Source organism: Manihot esculenta, chromosome 6, assembly GCF_001659605.2.
Source record: "Manihot esculenta cultivar AM560-2 chromosome 6, M.esculenta_v8, whole genome shotgun sequence".
NCBI lineage: Eukaryota > Viridiplantae > Streptophyta > Magnoliopsida > Malpighiales > Euphorbiaceae > Manihot > Manihot esculenta.
Genome location: NC_035166.2, coordinates 21,869,305 through 21,888,547, shown reverse-complemented (window position 1 = coordinate 21,888,547; position 19,243 = coordinate 21,869,305). Strand labels below are relative to the sequence as shown.

At 34.2% G+C, this 19,243-nt stretch overlaps 3 protein-coding genes and 2 non-coding genes across 14 annotated transcripts; 2 read left to right on the top strand and 3 right to left on the bottom strand.

The window, feature by feature from the left end:
• The first annotated feature begins 269 nt into the window (after positions 1–269).
• On the top strand, positions 270–3,163 carry LOC110618303. 2 transcript variants are annotated; one of them, XM_021761460.2, is made up of 2 exons: positions 270–785; positions 2,908–3,163. In XM_021761460.2, exon 1 carries the CDS (start codon positions 387–389, stop codon positions 777–779), a length of 393 nt encoding a protein of 130 aa, XP_021617152.1. In that variant the 5' UTR covers positions 270–386; the 3' UTR covers positions 780–785; positions 2,908–3,163. The 2 variants fall into 2 exon arrangements, with proteins under 2 accessions (XP_021617152.1, XP_043813848.1); XM_043957913.1 differs by having other exon boundaries at positions 292–785; positions 1,890–2,924.
• A 3,803-nt stretch (positions 3,164–6,966) lies between these two features.
• On the top strand, positions 6,967–8,996 carry LOC110618101 (transcription factor TCP5). Of its 3 annotated transcripts, none has more exons than XM_043957722.1 (2): positions 6,967–7,301; positions 7,456–8,996. In XM_043957722.1, exon 2 carries the CDS (start codon positions 7,507–7,509, stop codon positions 8,527–8,529), a length of 1,023 nt encoding a protein of 340 aa, XP_043813657.1. In that variant the 5' UTR covers positions 6,967–7,301; positions 7,456–7,506; the 3' UTR covers positions 8,530–8,996. The 3 variants fall into 3 exon arrangements, with proteins under 3 accessions (XP_043813657.1, XP_043813656.1, XP_021616842.1); XM_043957721.1 differs by having other exon boundaries at positions 7,442–8,996; XM_021761150.2 differs by having other exon boundaries at positions 6,969–7,301; positions 7,479–8,995.
• A 1,941-nt stretch (positions 8,997–10,937) lies between these two features.
• Positions 10,938–11,009, bottom strand: TRNAT-CGU. The gene has a single exon. It is a non-coding gene; the product is annotated as a tRNA-Thr (tRNA).
• Positions 11,010–11,096: 87 nt separating this feature from the next.
• TRNAT-CGU lies at positions 11,097–11,168 on the bottom strand. The gene has a single exon. It is a non-coding gene; the product is annotated as a tRNA-Thr (tRNA).
• Positions 11,169–11,770: 602 nt separating this feature from the next.
• Positions 11,771–18,072, bottom strand: LOC110617647 (protein LONGIFOLIA 2). Of its 7 annotated transcripts, XM_021760579.2 has the most exons (7): positions 17,556–17,894; positions 17,083–17,125; positions 16,639–16,877; positions 16,114–16,184; positions 13,655–15,739; positions 13,424–13,574; positions 11,771–12,782 (listed from the first exon to the last, which is right to left on the bottom strand). In XM_021760579.2, exons 3-7 carry the CDS (start codon positions 16,778–16,780, stop codon positions 11,965–11,967), a joined length of 3,267 nt encoding a protein of 1,088 aa, XP_021616271.1. In that variant the 5' UTR covers positions 16,781–16,877; positions 17,083–17,125; positions 17,556–17,894; the 3' UTR covers positions 11,771–11,964. The 7 variants fall into 7 exon arrangements, with proteins under 7 accessions (XP_021616271.1, XP_021616269.1, XP_043813456.1 ...); XM_021760577.2 differs by adding an exon at positions 17,945–18,072 and having other exon boundaries at positions 16,639–17,847; XM_043957521.1 differs by lacking the exon at positions 17,556–17,894 and adding an exon at positions 17,945–18,046 and having other exon boundaries at positions 16,639–17,125.
• Positions 18,073–19,243: the final 1,171 nt, after the last annotated feature.

Sequence of the window (19,243 nt, the reverse complement as noted above, 5' to 3'; positions counted from 1 at the left end):
AATATTAACTTTTATTAAATATTAATTTTTTTTAATATTTATTTAAAAAATTATTTTAAAAAAATAAAAATTATAAAATGAACGGAGTAAAAATTAGTTTATAAATATATTTATCATTAAAAATAATTAAAAGACATTAGTTTATTTTTAAATATAGTTTATACATTATATTATAATTCAGATTATTATGTACATCTAATAATTTTCAGATTATTAGATTTTTTTTTTTTCAATTTATCAGGATTTTATATGAATTCGCAGATCATAGCCCAAAATCGACTCCGATTTCTAAAACCAAACCCAACCTGATCCCCATCGGGCTACTCCGTCCTAAATATTCAACAGCTCAGCCACTGCCAAGGTCTTTCTCTCTCCCTGCCTCCGAGATGGCGAAACCTACCACCGCTGCCACTTCCTCTCTCTTCCAAACCCTAAAACGCTTCATCAAGAAGCCCTGGGAGATAACGGGGCCATGCGCCGACCCGGAATACCGATCCGCCGTACCTGGCGCTCTTGAGTACCGTGTCCACTGCCCTGCTACCCCCAAGATCAAGGCCATCGTGCCCACATCGAACCCAGAAACGGTCTATGACATCAAGTATTACACTCGCGATCAGCGCCGTAATCGACCTCCAATTAAACGCACCATTTTGAAGAAGGCCGATGTGGAGAAGATGATGAAGGAGAAGACCTTCGACGTTACTGATTTTCCTCCCGTTTATTTGACTGCGAAAGTTGAAGAGGACTACAATGCTCGAGGAGGTGGCTACCAAAAATAAAGATTGGTGAGCTTTTTTTTTAAAAAAAAAAAAAAAAAAAACTAGAGATCGGTGTTGTGTTTTTCCAGCTTTTGAATAATGGGTTTTGATTTGTGCATCAAATTCCGATGTGCTGTATTGTTTATTGGTGATCCGGAAGTAATTATACATGCTAGAGAATGACTTTGTGATTATCGGTCGTTTTGGTCCTGTAATTTCTGAGTTTGTTTGGTGGGTTTAAGAGGTGAATTATCGGGTCTAAGTATGATGGGTTTTAGAAGTGTTATGATTTGAATTTATGGATAGAATTTATGCATTTTTGTTTGAATTGTAGAGTCATTACTCATTAGATTTGTGCATAATTGCCTTTTTCGGTCATTTGTGTTGGTCGAAGCTGGGAAGCGTGTAAATGCCTTTGTTTGGTTCCAGAAATCCTGTTAGGCTTTGGTTCAGTCCTTGGTGTTCTAAATGGTTGCATTGGGATTTCAATGTTCTAGCATCCATTGTTAAGAGAACAGTATAAACATGTCTGTGTTGTGCATTATTGGTCTTTCAAATTCTTATCTGATAATCTGAATGAAGACTGAGGAGCTTAAAGCTGCTGCTTTTACCCTTTTAGAAAAGGCTAAATGAATGAATAATTACATGTAGGTTTTAATGGCTTCAAGCTTTTTAGTTTTTGCAAATTATGAGGAAAAAAAGGTGGTGCAAGCTCATCATTGTGGTCATGGAACTTCAATTAGGAAAAGGGGGTTTGTTGCATTTGTATTTTGTAGTTAATATGTAATGTATGGGAGTGTTTCATGTGTATGCTGATTGCTAAATACAAATGGATGTGGCATATGATAACACTTGGTATAATAATGTGTGTGTGGTATCAATTGCATAGAGAGGGAGATAGTCTATAGCAGGGGAGAGCAGTTTTTGGTTATAACAAAAAAATCGAACTGGACCAATTAAGTTATTTCAGTTTGTTTAATTGGTCCATTTGGTTTGGTTTGCAATTTTAGAGTATTTCAGTTTTCAGTTCAGTTAATTGACCAAAATTATTGGAAAAGACTGAATGGACTGATTTTCTTACATATATATAAAACTTAAACAAACATTGACATCAGTTTTCGTTCACATCAGTTTTCGTTCATACACCATCTAAAATCCAAGTCCAAAAAATATCTCTGGCAAGGTGAATCCATCAGCACAAATCACAAATTCTTTTTCATTTTGTTCCCCTCGGCGTTCTTCTTCTTCTTCTTCAACAAGAATCCATTGGCAGCCTCCAGCTCCTCACAGATTGCCTCACCGCCTGCATCTGGCATTGTGGGTGCATGGTTCTTCCTTTACAGATTGCTGAGGATGCCAATCATGGACTGCCTTCATAAATCGCCACACTGCCTTTGTCTGATGGATCTTCATATCTTGGCATCATAGGTTCTAGCTTTGATGCTGTTGGGTTGCTTAAGTGTTGCGCCAGATCTACACAATCTCCATGCTGCTAGATATTTTGCGGTTCTTCATGGTTTTGTGATTAATCTCTTCATAGGTTTGTTGCAATTGAAAGAGTAATGGGGATTGTTTAATGGGTTATTGGAGTATTTAATTCATGGGTTTAATTTATTAGTGTTCAACTGTTGATTTTTGGATTTGAATTTTTAATAATGGATTCTATTGTTATTTTCTTTTGGAAATGGATTGTATTAGTGTTCATTGGTTTTAATTGTTGAAAATTTGATTAGTTAGTAATGTTTCTGTATTGATTCCATGATGTTTTGTGTTTGTTTGGATGGAATGGATGGGGATTATGTTATAGATGTGCTTTGTTTGTGCTTTTAGGTGTAAGCCCCTTCTGCTTGATTTTCTGGAAGAAATTGAAGGAACAAAGACTGATTTATTTGGGTATAAGTCGGTTTGGTTAGTTCTTAATTTTGGTTCATTTGTTTGTAACATTTAGTTGGGTTTTTGGATTTTGGTTCGGTTTGGATCTGAACCAATTGATTGCATCCAACTCATGCATATACTGTCCTTCAATAATATGGTCTTGTAACGTTGTTCTTGTTCCTCGTTGAATCCTGTAGAATTTATGTGTAGTATGAGAACTTTATGGATGGAAGTTATGGTTACTGATTCCAGAAACTCGATTGCTTCTTACCAGGTTTCCTTGGATTGTGGCAAAAACTGCATGCTTCACCTAATTGTTAATCAATCTTCTCTATCTGCCGAAGAGGTTTAATCTTGGTTCTCCTGCAGTTAAGACTCTGGAAATTGACATCAATAAGGGTAGTTGTCCACAATTGTATTTGGTATGTTTTTGTTTAGTATTGCTTATGTATGTCTATAAAATCCAAATGCAACAGCTGTTTGGGGGATGAATGATTCATGTGATATGTGAAACATTTAATTTTCTTTCATGGTTTCTCCAGTGGAACTCCTTGATGGCATTTCAACTTTTTATCTGGTGCAATCCAAGAGATGTGATTGCATTTGGTCTTTAACCAAAGAAATTAGAGCTTTACTATGATGGGAGGAGCTCATTGATAATAACTGGGTCTTAAAACTGTTGTCCTTTTGGCAGTGTGATGGTAACATTCTGCACATGCGCATGATAGAGCAATTGATCTGAAACTGGCCCAGTCTATAAAATGAGCACTGTAGGGCCTTTATTCTCCCATTCAGAATCGGATATTTAACCATTAAATGATGGTTTTTCCTTTTCTTGAAAAATAGTTTTAGGCTGTAAAAACACAATGCTAGGTCTTACGAATTTTCTTATTTTTCAGAATTCAAGTTTCATTTCTCTGTGGTCATTGACTTCATGTCCTAGGACCATAAAAATAAATAAGTCTTTACTTGGAAATAGTACACAGTCCTGGAGTCAGGACAATCGCTGATGAGCTAGATTATATACAGCGACTCTCTCTCTCTTTCTGTGTCTCTCTCTCTCACACACACACACTATATGTATATATTGTCTTTGCGTGTGTATACATATACGAATACGTATATATAGGTGCCTTATTTTTCAAGGCCCCTCGTCAAGTAATTGTATCAGTAAATATGCTCAGAACTTCAATATTTACGAGAGTTTTATCATATGGATCGCATATGTGTATGCATGTGGGTGTGTATGTGTCGAAGAACATATATCGGATTGGATCACTTGTACCCATTTCAACATCCATTATTTGACACTACATGTATCTCGAAAAAGGGGTTAATTGATCAATATTTTCCAATTGTTATAAACTCTTTGGTACAGTTTTGTTTTCTACATATAAGTTAACTGAATTAATTCTCATGTTGTGGGGTGTTAAATCACGTACACTTTTATTCAATTAAGCATATCTACTTTGAATTATTGATTAGGTTTTATCTAAATCTCTACATTTCTAGGGTTTGGCGCTATCACTTCCATGGCATAATACAGTAATAAATGCCCTCATCAGAGAAGCAGACGTAAATGGAATTACAAAATTATATATAATAACTCAAATATAAATAAAATAATAGTAAATAAGAATGTGAATCTCTCTGTGATATCATTCATAAATCAATGATGATTATAATACGAATGATGCATGAATGTTCCCAATGGGTGGTTTAGTGAAATGTAAAGTTATATCATACTTAAATCAGAATTATTAAATAATTTATATTAATCATTTTGAATTAAATTAACAACACGTTAAAAATTTTCAACTGGGTCTACATTATTTTTTAAATATATGTGATTGTGATGGTAGTTTAATTTAGGGCTTTAAAGTCCATTTCTTGCACATTGTTTTCAATATTTTTCCTACTTCATTGCTTTCACCAGCTAGCAACATTGATTTTAACTTTGCACTCAAAGGAAACCAAAAAAATTTAAAATTATTTATAAAATTATGTATGATTTTATTTCTTCTAAAAATGAAAATTTTATAAATTAAAAAATAAATAATTTTTTTTATTTTAAATAAAAAAATTGAATTTTTGTAAAATTTTGAGTATAGGTATTTGATTGTTGATGCCATATAATTGCACCAGAATATGTATGTAATAGTTAAGTGTATGCCATTTAATTGTGTTATGGAATTTGGGATTATTCCAATTATCTTTTCAAACTATTCTTTACTCTTTATAGTTATTGGGGAAAAAAAGGCAATGGTCCAGATTCCAGCAGATTGAGAAGATTAAGAATCTTTAATCTGTTTAGAATAAAAAAAAAAATTTCCAGAAACTTGAAGAATTCAATTTGTTAATTAAAAAAAATACTTTTTTTAAAATAAATTAATACTATACATGATTTTATGATAATTTATGTAAATTTGTTTTCTTATAAAATGAATTCTTTTAAACAAAACTTTAGTTAATTGCTTAATTATTTATAAATATGTTAAATTGTCTTTTTGGATTGGGATATTCCCTTTAAATAATTAAAAAAATTCAGGGGGAAATCTCTATGGTATTGCATGGGAGTAGCAGTGATATATATTAATTTCCAACAACTATGAAAAGAGGTGTAGAAGGAGAGGTCGTAGGGTTTCTAATTGAAAAAATTCGATGGTTCAAAGGGTTGACTATGAAAACAATAAACAAATAAGAATAAGGTATTTGGGAACAGCGATTACGTTTTTATAAAAAAAAAATAAAATAAAACTATTAATTAATTATAAGATTTTTAAGAGTTACTAATTTATTTGCCTGTTTTAATTATTTAATTATTTTGTTTTTATTAATTTATTGTATTATATAAACAATTGTGTATGATACAATGATTCTGCCGTATAATTTTATTATTACGATGGTTTTTAACTTGTTTTATATATACAAGCACTCGGCTTTTTGACTGATGCAAATTTTTCACAAACAAAAATAAAATAACATTACATTTAAATATAAGTAATATTTTTTACAAACTAAAAATAAATTAAATTTAATTATTTTATAATTTTATTTATTTATATATTAATTTTAAATAACACAATTTTATAAAATAATTTATTTAAAAATTAAATTAAATTAAATAGCTGATTTTAATTTCAATTTTAATTTTAATTCATATAAAAAGGAATGGTAACCCGCACTTCTAATCTAAAATTCTGATTTGATTCTGGATTTAACTAGTTGGAGTTCAATCCAATTTAGGGTTCAAAATTGGACCGTAGCGATGTCCATGTGGTCCTTTAAATCGGTGGATGCTTAAAGAACCTAAATTGGTCCCTCGTCTATGAGGCTGCGTAGGCGTAGTAGCTATTGTTGTATCTATCACAGTTGATGAAGCTTCACTAGCATACACCACAGCTTAATTTCTAAGCCACATTACTATGACTTATCTAATTCAATCTCATAATATTACCTAATTCTACATTTTTATTTTCATCAATTTTTTTAAGATTTACTGTTAATTAGGATAATTTTACCAATGTTAACAGGTTAAAATTATTTTTTTTTTTGAATTATTTTAAAACTCGAATAAAAACTCTCTAAATTAATATATTTTCAATAATTTTTATTATTTAAAATTGAATAAGCACCCACTCATGCATGTATATTGAATTCTATCTTGCTATTTTATGTAGATTAATATATAATCTCACAATCAGGGGCGGAGGGAGGAGCTAGCTCTCTTTGGTAGGGCACCGCTGCGCACTGCTACGGTATCATCGGCTGCACCGCTACGATACCTTCATTCCCTTCAAAGCATTTTTCGATTGCCGGTACGGCAAGTACCCCTTGCCGTACCCTCCTCCGCCCCTGCCCACAATTATATCACCGTAGTAGTTATTTTACGTAGGATGTTCCATCTAGAATGTAAAATTCAAATAGCAATATGTCTAAAAAAATTAACTGTAATTGCATGTTCACTCATTTCATGGAAAATTCTGTCCCACTTAATTACAAAAAGATAATATCCCACAAAAAGGTAGAGGATTCAATTACAAAATCAACTTAATTAGGTTTACATTGAAGGATGGAAAGGCTACGGTGTAGATGTCGAAAAAGCAGAAGCCCTCTTTTTCTAACGTGTTGAATGGTCCCCTGTGGAAAATTAACCATGAATCCCACCACCTTGTTCTAAATTTTAGATGTAAACTGCAAGCAAACACCAACCATGCATACTTCATTATTAGCCAGGCAGCTCATTTTTCAGTCGGTGCTATATAATATAGGAAAAACTCGTTCGGACATATAAGTAAGTGGGTTTTTCTATAAAAAAAATTACATAAATTCGTGTCTTTGTATGTAAAATATACGTGTCAACATCGCCAGTCAACACATGGTCTCCATTGCACCAAACCTTTATTCTTTTTTCATCATCCCCACAGTTACATTCTGCCATCTTTTGTTTAATTACCTCAAATAATGAAATATTTCTCCAAACTGGTTAATCACTATTTATATTAATTCTTCTGTAAAAATAAATTTGATATCTATGCAGGTCCTTTGAAATATATATAAGTGGGAATTTCATGATATTATTGCTTTTCCTTGCTGCTGCTGCAACTGTTTCTTCCTTCAGATCGGCAGTGCTTTCAGTTGCAAGAACCCTACAAGTTCCTGCCTGATGTAAGTTCAAATTTACGGTTCCATGTTTGTTTGATATTTGCAACTTCTTGAATCAGAATGATATTGATTAATTTATATAATCTCGAGTCAATTCTTAACCCTAAAAAGATGTATTCTCTATAGCTGATGGAATCTTTCAGTATAATATTTACAGGTAACTAAGTCTAGATTTTGCAGCTCAATGATCGATGAGAGAAGATAGAAGATGATTACAGGTTCAAGAGAAAAGATTTTTCAAGCAAAGCAAGAGGGAGATGCTGCTGGCGACAGCAGCTTCTCCAAGGCAGCAACATCTACTTCTTCAAGAAAATGGTCAGCATTTAGGAATCCAAGAATTGTGCGAATGCCGCGTTCATTTGGAGGAAAAGATAGGCATAGCAAGGTTTCCACTGTGAGGGGTTTGCGAGACAGACGAATTAGGCTTTCTGTACACACAGCTCTTCAGTTATATGATCTTCAAGACAGGCTTGGGTTGAGCCAGCCTAGCAAGGTAATTGATTGGCTGCTTGATGCCACTAAAAATGATATTGATAAGCTTCCACCTCTTCAGATGCTTCAAGGATTTGGCCAATTCCATGATCAGCAGATGCTGCTTTCTCATCAATCAAATTTCGCTAATTTCTTTGATCCCAATTCGGACGGAGGGTATCACCAAGACACAGTGGCAGCTGAAGCTTCACTGAGATCAGGTGAAGTTGAAATTAGTGTTGCTGAGAAAGGAAAATGGATCAAAACAAATGAACAAGAAAATCAAGAATATGGGTTTTGCAATTACACCACTGCTGGACAAGTTTCAGCTCAAAAGTTATTTCCTTTAACCAGTAGTAATACTCATTCTTCTTTACCTGGTTTGCCAAACAATTCCTACTTCCATTGGGATACTTCAAATTTATCTTCATCTCACCAATTTCAAACCCATGGATTCGTACACCACACAGAAACTTCCCTCAAAGACACTGTTTCATCACCACCATCACTGCCTTTCTCATCTGCTTCTCAATTCTTTTTCTGTCCGCCTGTGACAATGGCTTCACTCTTTCAGCAATATCCACCTTATGCTACCACTCCATTAGAGAGTGAGTCAAAGGAAATCAACCATTTCCAGTTGCTGAACTCAGGTTCACAACATATCCTGCCAAATTCTCGTGCAACAAACTTGCCAATGAGGAATTTGTCACTGAATGTAAATCCTGGGTTTGCTCATTTACATCAAAGTAACAATGTATAATGCAGCCTGAAAAGACAATTAATCCTGATTCATAATGCCTCTCGCCATGGCTATAGTTCAATAATTAAATTCAAGCAGACCTCAGCAAGCATACATGGTCCAGGCCTCTAGGGGCAATGGTTGTGGTGAGATACATAGCTTCAAACTGTATGAGGATCTACATCTCTATATATATTTCTCTATATTGTTGCTCTAAAATTGAAAAATGGTGTCTCGTTTCACCCCAATGCCTCGTCGGGGAAGCAATATCAACCGGGAGTCAAGATGCCTGTGTCGCCATTATCAATTGTTTCCTTGTAATACGCAAGTAAGAATCCTTCTTCTGTATTAACTAGTTTTATTATTATATATGCAGAAAGTAATGTACGTACAAAGTTAGTAATATAAATAGGAATCTCATACATTTGCATTTTTTGAGTTTTAATTTACTACTTAAAATGTTTGATAATGCCCATGTCTGAAATTTAAATTTGAGATTTCTTAACCCTAAAAATGGTTACCATACTAATAAATTAAAATTTATTGATTTTGATAATCTCCATTGATGAGTATTGATGTAATTAATATCAATGATACGAGTAGAAACAAGAATTTATTATCAATTAGGATTTTTAGAAATAAAATTGAGTTTATTATGTATCCAAAGTGTACGAATTAACATCTTTACTCTCAATCACATATATATGGCTAATATCCATAAGCCTTGGTATTAGATTTTCTTTGTTTTCACTATGTCTCAAAGTAAATAGCAATCAATCAAAACCCTAATTGAATTAGGCAGCAGGTTCTTATTCCAGAGATAATTAATTCCATAATACGTGTATACATATATATATATATATATAACCAATCAGCTTAGCTTACGAATTTATGATAATTAATTAATTAAAAATAGAAAAATAATGTATGTAAATTTATTATCATCTCCATAAGATAAGCAAGCAGACAACTAATTCCTCCATGCATGGCATGTGCATGGCAGCAGGGCAACATGGGACTGTAGAAGTTTTCCTTAGTCTTATGAAGTTCTTGCTCAAATTTCCATCTCTCTCTCTCTCTTTCATGCCATAGTGCACTTTCATGCAAAACAAACTGACTAATCATAAAATTGAACAAAAGGGATACCATAAATTTTGGGTTTTGAAGCTACAGCCAAGAATGGAAGAATTGGTAACCAGAAAATTAAAGGCTGTAGCTAGCTAATTACAATTCTCTTCTGATATATGAGAAAAGGAAAGTTAAGGAAGATAAGTTTGAGCAAGAAAAAGACTGAACTGAAGCAATAACAGTAGTCATCAGACATCAACATGTCTCAGCTGTCACCAGATCCAAGAAATCTTTTCAAGGCTGCAGGCAGGCAGGCAGGCAGGCAACAAACTTAACGTTGACATACATTCTATTTTATGTGGTGGTCCTCTACGGACATATGTAGGTTAAAAGTTTTCAGTTAATTAAGGTTATTAATCTGAGAGTGCTTAATTATCTATGATGCAAGTGATTAATAATGGTTTCCTTTTTCCTGGAAAAACTTGAAAGTAGAAAAAAGAAAACAAAAAGAAACGAAAGAAATTATTATCAGTAGTCCTGCCCACTTGGAAACTGTAAATTAAAGCAAGCTGTCATCTTCCATGGCTGCATGCTCGTTTAGGCGTGCTTGTAGATAGCTACTGCTGAGATTTATATATAGAATTCGTGGTCCTTTGCTGTATTTTCTCAACCACCGGTTTGAATTGAAATTCGAATTTACGATCTTAAAAAACAAATTGTCAAATTGTCTATGCAAAATTGTTCATCCAGGAAATAAATTTAATACTCATATATATTTTGGTTAATTATATAAAAAAAACTTAAAAAACAATTATTTGATGAATTATATACAGAATATCCTAAAAATTGAATTGATTAATTAATTTACGTTTTTAAAGTTGAATTGTCGTCGAGAGCTTTAATTTGTGTTGGAAATAATTAATATAGTGGAAATATTAGAAAGTGATATAATTTATTTCAAGTGATGGAGTTGGACCATTTTTTTTAATTTAATTTTTCTTTTTTTAGCTAGATTGGTCCAATCTATACCCTTTTTGAAAAAAAAAAAAAAAAGCAAAAAACTTATGGGGAAAAAAATTGCCTTACTAACTGTAATGCTTGCAATTGCATATATAGAGTTTAGATACGTTTAAAGATTCATCAAGTCACATTACATATTAATTTTTGTCATTTTAATAAATTAATTTTTTGAATAAAAGAAATAATAATATAGATAAATAGATGATATTCTTTAATACGGAGAAAAAAAAAAAAAAAATGGGTAAATCAATAATCTGTTTCTGCTGTCTAAGATGAGGCGGAAGAAAGCCCAGCAAAGGAAAGGGAGGAAAACCAAAAAAAAAAAAAAAAAGAAAAAGGAAAGCCCCCAGCGAGGATCGAACTCGCGACCTTTCGCTTACGAAGCGAACGCACTGCCACTATGCTATGAAGGCTGCGGATTAGAGTGCAAATTTTTATCATCGTCGAAGATGAGGCGGAAGAAAGCCCAGCAAAAGGAAAGGGCGGAAAAATACATGAAAAGCCCCCGGCGAGGATCGAACTCGCGACCTTTCGCTTACGAAGCGAACGCACTACCACTATGCTACGGAGGCTAGGTTGCTGATTGACTTGAAACTTACTTATTTTTATTTGTAAATTTGAGTTTCTATTTCCAAAATCAACCACTAAAAAGAAAAAATATAGATATATATATGTATAAGTCATCTTTTTTTTGCATGGATAATTTCCTATGGAAACGTTGCTTTACACCCTTTTCTCATCTTCTTCAATTCCCAGTTTCAGTTAAACTGTTATATACAGAATCTTAACTTGTGGATTTTATATTTAAACCAATAATTTAATAATTAAATTGCCTACCGCATATTATGTTCAATCAAGAATTAAACTCCCAGTAGCCTTGTCCCTTTTAAAATTTTTTTGAGTTCTTTGATGTGGGAAATTTTATATTCAACTTAGATTAGAAATGAAGCAAGACAGTTGTTACATAAAAAGGCAAGAAACTTGGTTTAGCTGCACATCTAGATTTAGCAACTTGATTTGGAGTAGGTCTAAATATTTGCTTATATATATACATTCAATGCATTTGCTTCCTCTAACGACTCAGAACTTTGTAAATTCTTGGAACATATTCTCAGCAAAGAAACTTCAGATCAAAATTTCAAAGATGCATATAGGCAATGGTGAGGAAAAGATCTTTGCAAATATGATGTATTAATTCTAATGAATATGTATAATATCAAAATCTGAGTAAATTAATTTCTTTACAACCCAACCCAGCATTCCAGTTCTTGGTCAAGAATTATTGTGCTTTAGTACAAAAAATGTAAATCAAAATAAGAAAGACAAAAAGTAAATGAAGAATTAGAAGATGCTATTTCAGATGGATAGCTACTTTGCAAACAGCTTCCTGCGCCTACCCAGTTTGCTCTGCGAACCAGCAGCCTCACGGATCACAATTTCATCAACTAAATCCTTAAAGATCAACCGCTCAACATCTAACACTAAACCAGAAACTTCACTATGAAAATTTGTCCAACTTCCAGACCAATGTATCCCATCATACCACAAAATGCCCTTTAGATCATCCTCATCTTCCTCTAAGCAACATTCTGATTTCTTGGCTTGAAGCTGTTCAATCTCTGAACACAACTCTTTTAGAAGCTTTTGAGCACAGAGAGGTTTCTTTGCCAGTTTATCAGATTTCAACCGTGGTTCAGGAGAGGGCACAGCCAATGCTAACTTCTTCACGATCATTTCGTTAACAGCATCAAATATGAGCTTCCGGTGACATCTTTCAGGGTTTGGCATTGAACGGGAGCTCTTTCTGGGCCTGCACTCTTCTTGTGAAGGCAAAGTACTGGCCTTGGTTTGCTCCAATACGAAGAATAACTCGGGGTTAATGGGGTGACCTGATGAGTGGAGCTGAAATGTTGTCATTTCAGAGCCAAGGTCTCTGAGTAGAAGACCTGAAGCTAACAAGATTTCAGAGATGTATCTGTGGTCTGGATTTGTGTTTTCACAAAGTGATGCAATGTAATCTGTGCTGGCTTCGTCATGAGTGGAATTTAGTTGTTTAAGTTTCTGTACCAAATTTTCTACGTTTTGCAATTTCTTTCGACTGATCTCTGATGTAAGACCAGACCCCACACTGTTATTCCACTGATTCTCACTCTTTCGGCCCTTGGAATCTCCAGCACCGTCACCTGCTACATGAGAGAATAGTATTTGGTATAGACTTCGTGACAACAAAAGTTTAGTGAAAGAGCAGATGTAAACAATGAGTTCAACATGATAATGCCAATGGTGATAAAAGCACTTTCCTTTGTCTTTCATTTCTCTTGACAAATAATATGTCCATTAAAGGCTAATCATCATCAACCGTGATAGTAAATTCATCATTTAGCAATGTCAAGAATTTCCTTTTTTTGGATACCTAGCTGAATAGCAACTCGTTCAGGATTCTGTGGTTAACTTGATTCCATTTCTGAATGTCATCCTAAGAAACCAAAAAGACATGCAATGCCGACAAAGTTTAAGTCTTGTATGAGCTATTGGCAAGCCAAAAAGAATTTTAAAAAAAATGAAGCAATGTTCAGCAACCAAATGTGAGCCAGCTAAGGCAAGCAAGAGCAGGTTTTGAACTTCTTCTGGAATCCCCAACAGAGATTAACATCCACTTAAATTGGCCTCCTAATTGCTATATAAACTTAAGCCCTTCTCATGTAGGCTAAATAATGAGTTATAGAAGCATATCTAGGATGCAGACGTTGTAATCATTCAATATTTGATTGTGTGTATTTCAAGTCTACCACATACAACCAGTTTTTCCAGACTGCAAAACATTTACCTGTAGCCAGATTTTGTATCTGGTTTACTGGAGACATTGCATCATCTCTATACAATGATGTATCAAGAACTGAGATGGGACTAGGATGCTCTGGGGTATCAACTGCAAGTTCGGCCAATGTTCCATCTTCTTCCAACCTTGAACTTGGTTTCTGAAATAAGAAAAATAAATACAAACATTTTAACTATATGAGCCAAACAACAGTTACCAGAAAAGTTCAAAACCGCTTACTTTCTGCTTCAAGTCAAAAAACAAGTGATTGCCTGTCTTCATGGATGGACTCTGGCTGCCATTTACCTCGGTAGATTGTTCGGAACTGGTGACTTCCACATCTGTCTTTGAGTCAAAGACAACAGTGCTGTCAGACTGCACAGATACATCATCACCTTGTTGACTAGATTCATTACTTATCTGACTCAGTTGGTCATCACTCTGTGGCAATTTGTGAGCTTTCCGTCTGTTTTTCCCACCAGGTGAACCTGATTCAGTTGATATCCTGTTGGATTGCCTTCTAGGCTTGTTTAAATCAGATGGAGGTGTAGGTGGACGAGATCTCTTCTCTAACTCCAGCTTTTTCTGTTGCAATCTTGGGCTTACAGATCCTGAGCTTTTTGCTGAGCCCGTGTTTTCTTTCAGCAAATGCTGAGGTCTTGTTGAATATTGAGTTGATCTGTGCCTCACACTGGCTTTCTTATCACTGGAGTTGAAAGCATGGTCCCGGTGACTGATTCTAGGAGATTGATCTTTAGCTGTTTGGTTATTAGCTGATCTATTTGGACCACCTGCATGTCCACTGCTTGGAATTTTATGAAGACCAGAAAGGCTATCAATTGGAATTACTGAGGAAGCAGGAATGCCAGATTTGTCAACCAGTTTGGCTGGTTTCATGATCACAATGGGTGATTCACAAGTCCTTGAAGAATCAGAGCCCCTGATTGTGGAAGCACTAACATGATTCCTCTGTTGGTTGCGTTGGCTTAAAGATCTTGGCTTGTGCCCTGGACTAGTACAGTTTGACTCGTACTCCCTTTGGGTTCCAAAGCTTGTTCCTTTCTCTTCTTTTCTGGCCTCCAGTAGCCCCTTGGCCTGCATTGCTTCCAAAATCTGTTTAAGAGCTCTGAGATCCTTTCCAGATTGATTGAATTCAAGATCTTTCAATCTCCCTTCAACCTCACTGTAAACTGTTGGAAAGGGATTTGATGTCTTGGCCGAAAATTTTGCAGGTTTTGGCGAAGTTCGGCTTCCTTCCAGTTGCTTCCAAGGTGCTTTTTCAATTGGCAACCTTGAAATGGGTTTCATAATTAAATCAGGATTCTTCCACCTTGGTGAAATAGGCTCTTTTGATATGTTTCTCGGGGACTTTGGAATCTGAATTGGCCTGTTTACATCTTTCACTTTCAATGATGCTGAGAAGGAATCACTATGGTCAACAGGGAAGCTCTTGATTAAATTTGACCGACTATAACTAGTGGATGCAGAATCTGGTAATGCTTCCAAACCCATCAACTTAGCTACCAAATTAGGAGGCCGCTTCTGGGTTCCCAATGAATGCTGCATATTATGGACCTTCTCATTTGAATTTACAGCACTTTGTAAATCTTTTGAAATGAAACTTGATTTTGAATAACATCCGGAACCTCGCATTGAAATTTCTCTGCTGTCCAGGGAAAGCCTAGGCAGCTCTTTTATCTTTAGATTGGACTTGGTGGTGTCCCTTGAGTCAAAAGACAAACGGTTCATCTCCCTCCCATCATAAGAAATCCGAGGAGCGTCTTTTGAAATTGTATGTGAGGCTCCATCTTTCAGTTCCTGCAATGATCTTGGCCTTTCTCTAGTTTCATTGTAATAACAAGGTGCTTCTCTAAGTTTAGCAAGAACTCTAAGGGACTCCTTAAGATCAACAGGAGAATTTTGCTTCTCCTTGTTCACAATTCCATGAGATCCATCCACATATTTGGAGGGATGTAATGGCCTTGGGGAGTCTTTATGCTTCACTGCATGGGCCACTGCTTCCTCTTTAATTGAAGTTTTGACCGATAGCCCTCTTGCTTCCCTATACATTGAGTCCTTGACAACACCCCGAACATCAAGGGATTGCCGTCCAACATGTGAAGAGGTGGTTGGCTGAGTTAGAACAGCATCCCTTGAAGGAGTTTTAGGGAAAATAATTCTGTCAAAGGAAGACGCTTCCGGTTGAGCTGTTTTGTTACAGTCCAGCGAAGATAAAGAGGAAGAACAAGAGGATGAGAAAGATGGTCCGGATGATTCAGTGGAAATCCTTTGTTTGTCATTCAAATTCTTGTTCAAATTCATTTCCTGAGATCACAAGTTTATTAGTTCAGTTATGCACAACAACTGCAACTCCATAATAAATCAAGAAAGAGCGTACTTACAAGTATAGGTGCAAAAAAATGGCAGGAAAAAAATCAGGATTTAAAAATAAGAATTTGACTCTTTTTGGTGGAGAGCAAGAGATATTGAGAATACATGCAGAAATCAAAACATGCAAGTAACTAATAATGGATTGTCAATTATGCACAGGTCAGAATTGTTGACTGATGAAAAACTTTTATGAGACAAGGTCCACTCCAATTAACCTTGTGTCAATTGTTTAGCAAATTTAGTTAATGAAGCTTCAAGACTTTTTCCAGGAAAGAAAAAGGGGAGAAACCCAGAACTGAGAGGCTTACAGCTGCCGTAGACCGATGATAAACATCAAAAGATTCCCTTTCAGTGCTGCTATTCTTCAAGTGGGGATCACCTGCACTACAACGGAAGCATTAGGATTCTGACAATCATAAAATGCTTTAGCTCACAAATTAATCAAAGTAATTGCAATGAAGAAGGTTGACCCATGATAAAAACTTAGCATTACAAAAATAAAATGGAAAAACAATTTAAGAATAAATGATGGAAGTGATTGCACAGAATTAAAAAGGTGCCTGCAACAACACACTGGATAGAAAGATATAACTAATCAAGAAAATCATCAAGATGCTAGAACTAATCTCCCTATGCTGCATATGTCAAATTTATGAACGTTTAGCAAGAACCATGAAACGGACTAGCGAATGCATAAAAATTTCAGTTCTATACATATTCAGTTCATCAGAACAAGACAAGTAGTAGATACTAACATGCTGGTAAAGGACAATTAGTTCATGTAAGGACTAAAATAACTTGGAAACTAAGCAAGACCCAGTTATGAAAATCACCTGGAAGAAGCCTCCTATGGTTGAGACGTCTACCAGTGACGACATGGCGATCAAAAAGCTGAAAGATCCCAGTCATGCATCCTATTTGCTTCTGCAAATCTGGATTATCATCTGCTAAAGAATGTAAAAGTTTTGCTGCCATCTCCTCTTCCCCTCCTCAACCAATCCAATTGAATAGTTACAATATATCAAGCTTTATTTCCTTAAGCTGAATCTGTGGGTCTTCCACAGTGTTTGACCTAGTGTATGTGGAACCACAACCTATGAGATGTCTAACCAATTATCTGGTAACCGTATTAAGAAACAGTGATTTCAGATTCTTTACTGAGATTGCTTCACTGAGTCAAACTCCAAAGTTGAACTATATCATCTCTGTTTCTTTCTTTCCTTTTTGTTTTTCCCTCACAAAACCGTTAAAATTTAAAGGAGAAATTCCACTTTTACCAGTTCGATTGAAGCACTTTCCATATGCATGGAACTCCAAATACTGCATTTCCAAAACAGATTACCAACAAATCAGAAGGGGGAAAATAAAATCATCCCCAATTCCAGCCCAAAACAAAAGCATTTGGCATCTATCAATACTCATAATATCAAGAACCGTCCTTTTAGCTATCAAAATCCAAATCTCAAAAATTCTCCTAAAACATAAATGTCCATTTTAGGATTTCCAAGGATTCCCCCAAAGTCTCAAACTTTAGCAACAATCAAGAAAAAGTACAAAAGAAAAGGAATATACACAGAAGAAATTGAGATCAATGTTGATCAGTAAATGAAACAATATTAAAGGGTTCGCACAGGACAGACCATTGGTCTGCAATGGAACCAAAAGAAAAGGCAGGGGACCCAATATCCAGCACACTCAACACAACATAAAAAAACATAGAGAATGTATCCACACTCATCAGCAACATTACCTCAACTTGCCTATAAGAAACTAATACAAAAAATAAAACTCTAAAAGAATCTCCTCAGATCCAAGAACAGATGTAATCAAAGAATGTGGTTCAGGAATTTCATCAGATAATTGAAAGACAGCTAGAAGTGATAGGAAGGTTTGTAAAATGATGAACATGAATAAACTAATCTCTTTTCTTTAAGACACGAGAGAGAGAGTGGTGGGTAAATGCTCTCTCAAGGCTCAATCCCATACATCCATGTGGAATGAGTATGTGGGTGGGTCTGGTTCTGTCTGCATGGGCATGTGGTCTTGTCATGAGAGTGGGAGAAATGGGTTAGAAAGGAGAGTGAAAACTGAAAAGAAAATTAAAAAGATGAAAAGGAATTGCTAATTCTTGTTTATTACCTGCAAAAATCCAAGCACCTTTTTTTTCAAACACTTGTCAGCTACTGAATTCAATCAGATTCTCAACTTTGCCCTCTCTTCCACTTTCCATGCTTGACCATTTCTATTCTGTCTTAGACATTACCATTACCTCCCTTTTCTCTGGTGCATTCCTGTGCCAGTTGTTTGCCACTTAAAAGGCTTTTTTTTTATGTGTAGTAAAAAGAAATTAATAAAAATTACATTTAAATTAATTTATTTCCATTCAGAGATAATTTATTTTTTTTAATTTATAAAATAAATTCCATTAATAGAAACATATATACTAAAGCAATTGCAGATGTAAAATTTATTATTTTACTATAATTTTACATAAATAAACTTAAATTAAATTTATAAGAAATAACAGTAGTTTTTAAATTTTAAATATATCAACAATGTGATATATTATTAAGTAAAATAAAAAATAAATCATATTATATTTAAAATACTAAAAATGTTTTCTAACTATAAAATGAGTGGAAGAAAAGGTTGTCCTCCTCCTCCAATCCTCCATCCTTTTGATCTTGAGAAACCCAGGGGATCTTCCCCAAGCTGTTGAATCCAGCAACCTCTCCCTACCAATCTTTTTTCATTTTCTTTTTTTTAAAGTAGAAAATTTTTCAAAGTAAAGACACTCTTATTATTAAAAAATAATAATCATAAAGCACTGAAAGACAACTAGCCAAGAGAGAGAGTACAAATAGGATTTGGTTGCCAGAGAATTACATGATATGATCAAAGAATATTTATATTATTTTAAAAACCTTAAATTTAAACAAAACTGAGTTATAAGTGAGATTAAATTGTGAAAAAATACAAGATTTTTAGGGGTTTGTTTGTTTATGAAAAATATTATTTAATTAAATAATTTATTTTTTGTTGTTTAATTTAAATTTAAAAAATAAAATATATTAATAAATTTATATATATAAATCTTAATAAAATTTAAATATAATTTTTTCTTTGATTATAAAAGTATTTTTTATTGATTAAATTTTTTAAGTGTTTTAAATATTTAAAATATATTCAATAAAATAAATGAAGTCTTACTATTATTTTTTAAAAAAATAGAAGTCAAATTATATACTATTTACTATACATTAAAAAGAGAGAAAAAAGGAAGATTTTTTGAGTAGTGGTTGTTGTGATTTGTATATTTATAAAATATCAAGTTGGGCAAGTTGAAGAGTTGGAGTAATTAAAAGCTGTAAAGGTGTTCATAATTGGTCCTCTTGTGTTAAATATTTCAGTAGGGCATATAGGAAAGAAGCATCATCA

What these genes read in the sequence shown, in the direction of transcription:
- LOC110618303 (XM_021761460.2), top strand. Translation starts at nt 387, where the DNA reads ATGGCGAAACCTACCACCGCTGCCACTTCCTCTCTCTTCCAAACCCTA.
- LOC110618101 (XM_043957722.1), top strand. Translation starts at nt 7,507, where the DNA reads ATGATTACAGGTTCAAGAGAAAAGATTTTTCAAGCAAAGCAAGAGGGA.
- LOC110617647 (XM_021760577.2), bottom strand. Translation starts at nt 16,780, where the DNA reads ATGGCAGCAAAACTTTTACATTCTTTAGCAGATGATAATCCAGATTTG. An exon ending in TTTTTGACTTGAAGCAGAAA is followed by an intron (nt 13,575 to 13,654) that starts GTAAGCGGTTTT and finishes TTCTTATTTCAG; the next exon opens with AAACCAAGTTCAAGGTTGGA. An exon ending in GATACAAAATCTGGCTACAG is followed by an intron (nt 12,783 to 13,423) that starts GTAAATGTTTTG and finishes TCTCTCATGTAG; the next exon opens with CAGGTGACGGTGCTGGAGAT.